Source organism: Sinohyriopsis cumingii, chromosome 8, assembly GCF_028554795.1.
Source record: "Sinohyriopsis cumingii isolate HCF-2022 chromosome 8, ASM2855479v2, whole genome shotgun sequence".
Lineage (NCBI taxonomy): Eukaryota > Metazoa > Mollusca > Bivalvia > Unionida > Unionidae > Sinohyriopsis > Sinohyriopsis cumingii.
In genome coordinates this window covers 112,618,566-112,630,401 of record NC_142968.1, presented here as the reverse complement: position 1 = coordinate 112,630,401, position 11,836 = coordinate 112,618,566, and the positions used below count along the sequence as shown (strand labels likewise).

The 11,836-nt window shown below is 35.1% G+C and overlaps 1 protein-coding gene across 3 annotated transcripts; it reads right to left on the bottom strand.

Moving 5' to 3' along the window:
- Positions 1-443: 443 nt before the first annotated feature.
- Positions 444-11,614, bottom strand: LOC149794393 (uncharacterized). 3 transcript variants are annotated; one of them, XM_089968568.1, is made up of 2 exons: positions 11,475-11,614; positions 444-2,744 (listed from the first exon to the last, which is right to left on the bottom strand). In XM_089968568.1, exon 2 carries the CDS (start codon positions 2,717-2,719, stop codon positions 1,307-1,309), a length of 1,413 nt encoding a protein of 470 aa, XP_089824694.1. In that variant the 5' UTR covers positions 2,720-2,744; positions 11,475-11,614; the 3' UTR covers positions 444-1,306. The 3 variants fall into 3 exon arrangements, with proteins under 3 accessions (XP_089824694.1, XP_089824696.1, XP_089824695.1); XM_089968570.1 differs by having other exon boundaries at positions 444-2,740; XM_089968569.1 differs by having other exon boundaries at positions 11,486-11,614.
- Between the last annotated feature and the right edge of the window lie 222 nt (positions 11,615-11,836).

Below are 11,836 nucleotides of genomic sequence, written 5' to 3'. Positions count from 1 at the left end.
GTCCATGCTGTTGTAAAAGTCTTCTGAATATTGTACATTAAGACGTCCTCTCCTAGAAATATGTGCCAACCCCGACTCTCTATAATCAACAAATAATCACTGAATTCTGGCAAAGCAATTAGCAAGGACGTTAACGCAGATAGCTCATACTCAAGGCTTATTACACTATCATGGATTCACGCATTACTGTTTTGTTGTTGTTCTATGGTTTAACGCCATTTTTCAGTACAAGATAGGCTATACATGGCGGCCAGTATAACTGGCCGAAGGAAGAACCCTGGAAAACCCAGGGAAGAACCACCGACCCACGAGAAGCTACTGGCAGGCTTTTCCACGTACCCACGCTAGCCGAGCCTTGGACTCGAACCCACGCAGACAGAGGTGAGATGGCAGTGATCCGGAACGGTTAGCGCTTTAGACCACTCGGCCATTCGGGGCCCCCCTGTCTTTGTTTTGTAATAATTTACCTTTGGCTGCCAAATCATTCCTTTTTCTTCATTCTTTTAACTGAACCATTGCTGTTTCCTTCAATCATTATAGTTGCCATCTTCACAAACATTTGAGAAATTAACGTTTCAAGGAGATCACAGATCGTTCAGCATCTTATTCAGCTTCAATAAACAACAATCGATATCGCATTTGCAACTACACTTTATTAATTTCATACTCATGATTCCAAGCTTTTCACGAACAATATTTGAACCCAAATTTAATGTGTAATCTTTAAGTCAATTGGCATTCCATACATATTTACCTTTCAACCGCAATGGCTGGGACATTAAAATATTTTGGCAATATATTGAAATTTGCTCAAAGCGAACATTTATTTATTCTAAAAATAAATTCCTAAGAATTATAATCTTTTCCGATATTTGAAATTTGTTCCATGAAAATATTTGCATCTTTCTGTAACTAAACACACATGCAGAAAACATTAGAAATTACGTGAGTGTACATTTAACTTTCCCTTCCAAACATATACGTTGACATAAGTCTATACTCTTTAAACTGCAATCTAGCGTAACCTGGACTCTTTTGGACATTATTGCTATCCTTATTTACCAGAGCATATGCATGTTATATTTACACTTATTCAAAGTATTCAATATATTGAAAAACATTTAAGCATTCTGAATTAATAATCTAACTTTTATTTATTTATTTTATTTCTTTGCGAAATGTTCACGAGCAACCAATCATTTTGTAATTGTTTGTAAATACAAGTACTTTTCACGTGTATTATTACGAGTTGCTTCAAGACAGCTGCAAAAATATCATGATACGAACACGCGTCTCCATAATATATTTATCGCAGACTGGCGACGAAGTTTCGAAACTGGTAACAAGCATCAGATTGAAAAGCACTGCTATCATACATTTCAGACAGTTGATTCAACACTGTACCAAAGGACCGTCGTGCATTGGATAGGGTATCTGGAGAAACATTCTCAAAAAGATTAACTTGACCACCTTCTGCACAGGCTGGAAATTCATTACTCAGGAGGTAGTTTCCTTGGAAAAACTGCGGTAGGCGTTCTTCTTCAAGGCTGATCCTCAAAAATCCCAGGAAATATCCCAGAGCTTGGTAGACTCCGTTTACTGATTTGGTGAACAGCATGCAGTAGAACGCAATGTTCTTCAGATAAAAAGAGCGAAGAAATGTACTGATGGGCAGTGGTGGTTGCTTTTCCTTCTCTTTGCTCATCAACAATTTGATGATCCGGCAGGCCGTCATAATGTAACACTTCCTTGTGTCCGCCCTCGCCAGATCCATGTAGTGTTTCTCATATCCAGATGTACAGAGACGCCATGTCATAGAAGGATCCATAAAATGTAATGCTGATGGTTGACTTTCCTCCATCCATTTCACCACCGCATATCTTGGACATTTCATGAACCACCGAGGACCCATTGCTTTTTCCATATTAATTATCAAAGCAGGAACAACATCGATGTCGATAATATGAGGCGGCTTTGAATCTGTCCACAGCCAATCCCAAAAAGCTCTTAAATACCCCTTATCTCTCTGAATGATCTTGATTGTCAGGTTGATTGACGGCGGATTCATACTTCGGGTCAGCTGGAAGGATATGTTTTCCTTCGTGGTATTTGTAATTTTCTCTCGGCATCTATCCATGATAGACTCAAACACAGACTGATGCAAGATTCTTGCATTCAAGAAGTAACTGCCTTGGTTTTTGACAATAACATCCTTCCTTACCCACTTTGTAAACTGCGTTTCGATTTGGTAGTCTGAATTCAGGATTTTTATTTTTCCGAGACCTGGCCTTGGTATTCCATAGTCTACAATAGGCACTGGCTCAAGATATAGACCCTCAATATGGTATTCAAGTAAGACATCAAACTCATCCGCTGTTCGAATTTTCAGACCTTCTCTAGCACTCCCCTGTTTTATGTAGCCATCAAATACAAGGCCTTCATACTTTAAAGCTTTTGTTTGTGCACGCATTTCCCCCATTAGTGACTCTAAAATTTTATTTACCAAAGCAGTAGATTCGTTCCAAACTCTGTGAGAAATATCAAGGTCTCCGATAGACGTTAGTTCATTCAGCTTGCTCTCAAGTCTCCCGTCTGTCCATGAGAATTGCTTGACTGGATACTGCCATTCGTTTAAATTAATTCCAACATTTTGAATTGCGAATTTCCTTAGCAGATAGATACCGCATGCAAATCCCGCTGCACCTATAACGTACTCCATTTAGTCTTTGTAGACTGCTATCTGACTGAAAAGAAGAAGGTAGTTTGCGTTGGTAAAATCAATCATGCGATTCTTGTATCTGAGAATTATTCATAAAAGCAACTGCATGCATGTATGCTCACCACTGTTTAGGAACTCTCGCAACATAACGTTGTAAAGTTGATATATATTTTATGATACCCATCTCAAAGAGAAGTAGAAGTTCAACTATTAAAATAACAAAAAATAAGTCAGAATTTAATAACCGTTGGTAAAATACTACTTTATGCCACTTCTGAACTCTTTTACTTCTATCTGATAAAAAGGGTCTATCGTAAATATGGTTCCAATCCGCGAATATTCACACTCTCTGAGATTTATTGATTAAATGTCTACATATTAGAATTAGATCGTGCCGGCCTTACACAAAAGAAAGATTAAAACCGTCCAGGAACTTATCTGAGTCATTAATGAGTGGATGATTAAAATTTGAAAATTCCAAACAGACAGATTTATTGTTTTCCGCCTTGTCCATGTGCATTAAATATTTGTTGTTTTCAGGATTGTTCTATATAGTTCTTCACTGCAGGAGGGGATCCCCTTTCCTTAAGCGTTCCAGGCGTGCGTCAACTGAGTTGATAAGATTTAGCCGGAACGCTTAATTTCATTATCTAAGTTCTAATTAATGCATAAACCAAAGAGAATATCCGATACTTACATTCGGAATAATGCGTGATCCAGAGGTTATATCCCATACCGAAATTATGGTCAGTGAGTAAATCACATGGTATTTCCAATACCTAAATTCTGATCAAAAAGGTCTTGGTAACAAGTCATATTTGTAAATATTTCGGGTCCCGTAATTTTTGCAAGTGCCAAGTTTTTCTTAACCTATATTCACCATGTGCTCACGTGATTTTTCTGCCATTATGTTAATACGCTACCAGCTGCTACACCCGTCCCTGTCACTGGTACCTACTACACCCGTCCCTGTAACGGGTACCTGCTACACCCGTCCCTGTAACGGGTACCTGAGTAAGCTCTCCTGATATTGATCATAATTATTATTACATGTTTACCGTGAGTTAGGTCTATTCTTTGGCGGAAATGACGTCGTGTCATTTGCGTTATAACATTACATGGCACTGTCAAGTTCAGATACACGTGTTTATTTAATCATTTATTCAGGTGTAAGAAAAATTAAACTTTTGTTTTGGTGACTGTAAAGTTGTAAAACCAGTAATCCCATCGTTGCCCTCTTCGCGATGATCTATATGAGACTTAATGGTTCATAAATTTTAATATTATTCTCAACAAACGAGAATAACTGTTTATAGCAACAGGGGATGATTTTTTCATAATTATAGAATATATAAAAATGGAATGTTTTCTGCATAATCTGAGTGTGCAGATTTCAAAAACGAACCATTTTTATGATATCTTTTCAAATTAATTCACATGAAGCATTCAATCACATGTACCGTCCACCATTTTTAATATTGGTCTTTGGCAATTTGTGAAAATTCTTGATCTAATGTTATTTCAAGCTGAAATTTGCATATTTTTTAAATATATTTTATATAGCAATGTTTTGTGAACATTCAGCTTTAAGAATGAATTGACTTTTTATATGTTCCAGGTAATTTAGATTCGCCCTGTGACTTTTTATCACCCCACCCCACCCCAACATTTTTGCATGAAATACTATATTTTTGAGTCATACACAAGTTGAAATTATGTTGCTTTTAAAATGGAATGTTTTCTGCTTAATTTGAGTGTGCAGATTTCAAACAAGAACCCATCTTTATGATATATTTTCAAATAAATTCACAGGAAGCATTCAAACACATGTACCGTCCACCATTTTTAATATTGGTCTTTGATCACTTTTTGAAAATTCTTGACCTCATGTTACTTCATGCTGAAAGTTGCATATTTTTTACATATGATTATATATAAATGTGTTGTGAACATTCAGCTTCAAGAATAAATTCACTTTTTCTATGTTCCAGGTACTTCTGAAGGCTTTCTGTGCCTTTTTATCACACGCCCCCTAAATTTTTTGCATGAAATGGCATAATCACGAGTCGTACCAAGCTGAAATTGTGTTACTCTTAAAACCAATAGTGCATATTCATTACAGTGTTCTTGTACATATATACATTTATCTGAAATCACAATTTAGTAAATAACAATTGCTATTTTAGAATTTAGTTATCATAAGATATATTTGATCAGTTTTCATATCTATAAAATAAAATCAATGACAAAAGGTTTTCCACTAAGTTTTCATTACAGTAGGTCAGGATTTCGATAGTGTCAACTTAGGATGGTGCAACATTAAATTTTGGATGTCCTAACTTTGCGATATTTTCATAATAATTCTGACCATTGTTTTGAGCAATATTACATAGTACAAGTAAAGACAATTGTGGTATCAGAGATAGAGAAGAAACTGGCACCAAGTTGGTTCTCAAGAAATATTTATGATTATGTATTTGTTTAAATGGAGAAATACTACAGATTGATTCTCTATTCCTTGGCTTATGATGACAATATTCATATTGATATTCACAAAAAATGGCATGACAATTTTAAATGAATTTGTTTTCATTCTTCAAAATTCTGAAAAATAGTTAACTTTTACCTCTTTTCCGTCCCTACTAAACATGAACATTTTAATTTTAATACCAGTGTCTCTAGATAAGAATCGTACATAGGACAGATGACCTGACATTGATAATATCTCAGTGATCACAATCACATACATATCATCAATACGTCTAGTATCACTGAGTCGGTGAGTGATACTCCCGTCGAGTCTCTAACCTCGAAAATATAGTACACAACAAAAGTTGTACAAATATTTCGTAAAATATGTTTGATATAATGAATGACAGTAAGTCTGTATAATCCGATTCCTTGCTATAAACGTCTGCCTTTTCATACAATCAAGTTTTCGCGTGTTTTTTTTAACCCAAATTATGTCGTATTGTTGTCATTGTTTACATTTTGTACGTACCCATGTGCCAGGAAGAGTTACCGTTCTTGCTAGCATGGGTGACCTTTGAAAAAGACATAATTCGTGGGTTTTCCGCAAATATTCGCTCACATTTTATCATTATTCTCTTAAAAAGAACTCCAAAGTATTTAAAAAGTAGGCGTAGGTGAGCGTATATGTTCGTTTATTTAGTTTTTCAGCGTTGTGAAAAATTCGGTTTTCGCTTTTTCCGCTGAATAATTTGTAGAAATGGCCCAGTGTCATATACGCTAAATATAGACATTTGACCTTTCAACCATGAATACATTCGGATGTAATAATGTCGGCTTTTTACATATTAAAGCGGAGAAAGTACCGGGTGTAATGAGGTTGACATTTTGAGAAAACGTTAATCTTGATCGCCAGTGCCCTCTAGCGGCCTCCCCTGTTGCTAGTGTTTAGCACGTATATGTGGTATGAACGTTAATTTGAAGGGGTTTAGGGCGATATCGCAGGGTTTATAAATAGTGTTCGTCTCCTTCCACAAAGATAAGGGATAATTTATGTCCCTATCTATGAACAGATTGGTCTCGGTTCAGGAATATAGACAGAATCACGTGAATCACTGAGTTTATGATCAGAGAGAGAGAGAGAATTGAAATCCCCACTGTATCACCAATACAATTCATTCCTTAAGTGTTATTATTGAAAATAGCACGAGTGGTTTGATTGCTTCGGATCCTTTTTAGCTGAAAAGATTCCATTGCCTCCAGATTATTCTCATGTAAATCAATTTCATATTTTAACCCTGCCTGGTCTCTTTGTAAGTCAAGTGACTTTGCATACAATAATTTGTTGTTCGTGCTTTCAACATATAGTGTCATTGTATCATGAAAAATTACTGTTCATGTAAACTGTAAGCGGATGTTACAATATTACCTGGTTTGGAAAACAAATATTACGCTATATGTTGTCTCCTGAAACTGTATTATAAAGGCCAGAAAAAAAAAATCAAACGAATAAAATTTACTGAGAGGACCTACGCCCTTCGCTGTCTATTTCTCTGCTATTTCAAAAAAATAACAGTAACGCCTGAAGAGAAAATGAATTTCTTATTTGTTCACATTTCCCTGTCTTCAAAGCCGATTGTCATCATACATCCCTGCCAATGTCTAGTAGCCAACAAATGAATTCTACTTGCTTGGAGATTTTTAATTAATAATGATTAGGCACAAGACTAGCAGTAGAAACGAAATACATTTTGAGATATTTTATGCCATCATTGTCCGGAACGTAATCTAAAAATACTTACTTTGGTACAAGGATGGTTGTAATTATGCTGCAAATGTAATTTATGCATTTTTAAACGTTCATAAAATGTTTGTTCTTCACGCTTTTGCATAGCCCACGAAAGCTTGTTTTTAAAAGCCATTATCAGAAAAAAATCAAGTACATATTTTTCACCAGCAAGTACACCAAAGCGAATTTAATAAACTACAGGATACTCAAAAACGTAACAAAAACCGATTAAGAAAGTTAATCAATATTTAGGTGTGCAATCCTCTATCATTCAGAACAAAGATTTTGTCTGGGATCAAGATACTCTATTATGACCTGCAACCAAGCGCTAGTACATCTCACCGGCTTGTGGTTAACCCTGTTGGTATCAACCGGTTGATTCTTTTGACGTTAATCATATTAATCAGCAAATATCGAAGTTATGTACATCCCACCCAGGCAAGTAGATAACATGAAAAAAACTTTCCAACCAATGGGATAAACTGCACAAAGAGATTCAAACTTTGGATGATCAAAAGGAGAGAGAGAGAGAGAGAGAGAGATTGGATAATTGAAGTACCAAAGCATCGATACAGTTTACATTACAAATATTAATGTATAAATGTTTTCTGTTTTTTCTTCTGTTTCAATTATTCATCGCTACACATGACTATTTGATACTATATTACAGGAGGATGTTTGATGAGACATTATTCGATATTATTAGCGTAGGTAATACTTGATGTTAGAAAACTACAAACACGCAACACAGATCATATTACACACGTATACATTATTCAACTATTTATGCGGTACCTATGCAAGCACTAAGCCCTTTGTACGTGTGCGCTTTAAATATCACAGAACGTAAGGTTTGTTTCCTCTGATACATCATTTAGCTACAAGAAGGCAGATTTAGATCTAAAACATATTTCTGAATTGTGTCGACAGTTTTGAATTGTGATTGAGAAAGGAACATAATATGCACAGATAGTGAATCTCTGCAAAGCATAGTATAGCATAGTGTAGTATAGTATAGCATAGTATAGTATAGTATAGTATAGTATAGTATAGTATAGTATAGTACAGTATAGTATAGTATAACATAATATAGTATAATATCATAAAATGAATTTTGAAATGAAATTTTAAAAATTGTATTGCTATTTCTCTGAATTAAGTAACGTCCCTCTCCCACCCCCGTTAAACTAAAAAAAAACAAACAAATGGGTTAACGTTTACACATCCGGTGTACATATGAGTTGTTTCATAAGACGATAAACACTCTTTTGAGTGCATATAATCTCTATTAAAACATTGCCATTTTCAAGATTTTACATAGCATGTACTTAAAGACACATTCATATGTACAAACTATATACTGTATTTCGCCTTTCTGTAATACATTTTTATAAGGTGGATCGGATCACTAATTAATTCCCCATATGCCATAATGTTAGTATGGTAAAACAATTAAAATAATGTCTGCATTAGACTGGCGTACAAACCACACCTTTCAATTCATAAGAGTCAGAAAAATCTTTTCAATCTTGAAAAACAGTTGTTTCGTAACATGTATTTGTATATCATGCTATTAAGGGAACTTTCCGATCCTCGCAGGAAGAGTCCAAATTCATGTTTTGCCATAAGGGAATTAGGATATCAAAATAAATGTAAATAATTTGTTGCATGCGTTGAAGTTTCAAGGCGGACCAATCTTCAGAAACAATGAAGATAGCGACTTCAAACCTTTTTGAAAAGAAAGGATAATTTGCACTTTTGCACGTCAGTCTTCGAATTTTATTCCACATTCTGGAGACGAGCTAATGTAATAACCCTAACTGCATACATTGAGAAATACTTGCTTCGCTGCTTTGCCATAAAAACGTGACAATTATAATACTACCTATGCGTAAAATATAATCTAGTCAGTAAGTTTTAGAAAAGAAGTTGTAGCTTTATAAATTGTCCTTGGGAGTAAGATATATATCTGGGCTGTTCTACGTTCAGATAGTTAAACTATTGATCAATAACCTGTAAATATGGTTAGATAACTCTGGGACTGTGTCATCGTCCTGCCGAGCTCTTGCTATGTATGTGGATGAGACCAAATATATTATCTCCCAATTATACCGTTATCGTTTTGCTTAGCTGCAGATTTCTATTTTGATATATGTTGTGCGACCAAAGGACACGGTTTTCAATGTAGTAACTATCTTGTCATATTGGCAGGCCATAACTGACTTTTTTTCAAACCCCACATACATACACCGGTTTAATTTTTATCCCAGTGGTATCTCATGAGGACACTATCTTGGCCAAGAGTTATCATTTATACAAAGATATGAGGACTCAGTTTGGTGCGATGTGTCAAGTGTGTACAGATCTGCATATTAGCGCGTAAAGTGTGTAGATGTCAGTATGTTTAGGGCGGAAGGTACAGGAACTTGCAAATTGTGAGTTTCAGATTTTGTTTGATTGTAGTTATTTAGGTATGTTCTCCTGTGCAACCTTCACCCCACTTTAATAAAATATCATGGTTTTGCTTGATATACTTGAGCACAGTACTTCTAGCGTATTTTGATGTCTTGACTATTACAAACAAGCACCGATAATTTCCAAATGGTGATACTATTCGTCAATAATTTGTATTTCAAATTTCCTTACCTGCTAAATGATAAAATGTGTACGACAGTGAATAGCTTCCTTGTTTGTATTCATTTGATTTGTTTTGAAATATAAAAAAGCAAATAACAATCAAAACGACAGAGGAAGTCAATTCTCTCATATTCCAACCCCAAATAGACATTCCAATTAACAATTAAGGGGCACTTTAACAAATGTCTAAGTTCCTTTCAGATGTAGTCTGCTTTCTTTACTGAAATAAAGTTAATGTTTCCCTGCTGCGCATATTTTACGGAATAACAAGCTTTAGCCCCCAAAAAGAATGTGATAGTCGGGAAACTTTCAAGACCTTTAATCAATGTGCAGACCGATCCGAGATGGGTGGTGTCCAACCGACTGTTTCACGGTAATCAAAAGCAACGTAACCGCCCAATTATTATACCAACATGACATTATAGAATAATTCTAGGGTATAGCAGATCTAACGCTGAATAACTAGAAATATGTATGATATTTAAGTGGAAAATTCCATTTGTTTCAATTATTATCTGTACCATAAAGAAAATATGCTGTTCTTTCCATTCTCATAAGTGTATAATAATAATAATAATAATAATAATAATAATAGAAATGATAATAATAATATCTTCTTTGTACTTTTGTTTATCGACATCAAAATCGCAATGAGGAAATTCATGATACCGTTGTGTGCTTTATTTTTGTGCTGTTATTATTATTATTATTACTCGTTTACACCCTGCGCGAACAAACCGTTATCCGACCCTTAAGAAATCATACGAAAAGGCCAGAAGGCATTCCGTGGTTGCTCCTGAACAATAGAGGAATTAATTAACTTTAAATAAAGTATATTATATTGCGACAAACGAAATGAAAGCAAATGTTTCAAGACTGAGAAACAGTGTTAACAGAAACTCGTAATCTCAGTCATTGTTTGATAGAGATTTTAAGATGGCCAAAAATCTGCTTTTAAGATGATCCGACTGTTTCGGTTTAACAAGACATCGTAATTACTTAGAAGATTATAAGTTTCATCGTAATGAGTATAAAGCAATCCGCACAAGTTAAATGATAAAAGCTCATTTCACAACACGAGTAGTGCAAAAAGACTGCTTCAAACAGATACTATTATAGCGGTTGTCTTGGATGAGGAAACTTTAAAGAACACAAAATACCTAAAGAGAAAAGATTGGTCAAATCCTGTGTCTACGTACCATATTCAATATGTACACTTTTTAAATGACTAACTTATCATCACTTAAAAAAGCTATGCTATCCTGATTCAACGATATCATTACCCATAAGCGTTATTTGTTACAGTCGTCTTTTCGCCACGTGGAGGATATCAGTTAACTGCTTTAATTAGTTATTATATTGATTCTGCTTTAGCCCTCATACACGATATCAGATACATTTACATAGGAATTGAATCTTAACATGTGTTTGACTGCTTCAGTCAAGCGTTAACGGAATTATAAAGACCCATTGTATGTTTGTAAGCACGAATCTCTTAGGCCCTCACATATAGAACAACCATATGTTGTTACGTAATTCTGTCTCAACAATGCCGTAAAACATGTAGGCGTCATAATCAATTTCGCTTGCAAAACTGTTGCGTAAAGTGTTACCGCATGTTCTATCAACTTCCGCCGCATCACACACTTATCTCTTTTTCTTAATAATAAAACAATTACGGAATGCACTATAATGAATGTAAATGCATGGCTTATCGGATATGTCAGATGTAGAAGTTGATCGCATTATATACCTCCTACGTGGCACACTGTCAAGCCTGCATGACGCGTTCTATTCAGCATACTCCGCCATATTATAATAACAAAAAATATTATCTTAGACTGCAAGCTTTCATATCACCTTTTATTTACCGTAGTTTCCCTTTTCAAATTGTCAAGATCACTCGAAATCCAGCAGGAGTCAGATCAATCATCAACCATGCTTCTTAGTCTGCCATGGATTTACCCCTTATCACCGATTACAAAAATCGATTACAAAAACGAAAGTAGAGCTGAACTAATTTTCCAGAATTGGCCCTGTTGTATAAATAGGAAGGAGTTTATTACGTAAATGGAAACAGAAGGCGATTTGAGAGAGTGGAATAGACTCGTAGTTTCTATTCATGAGTATGTGTGTAGGTGTGAGTACTCGTAAAATAATGCAGTATCAAAAGAAGACTAAACGTGCTAAGAAAGTACTTGCACTTCTTTTGTGTGTCTCCC

Bases quoted from the DNA above. Each gene is read 5' to 3' on its own strand.
- LOC149794393 (XM_089968568.1), bottom strand. From the start codon at position 2,719: ATGGAGTACGTTATAGGTGCAGCGGGATTTGCATGCGGTATCTATCTG.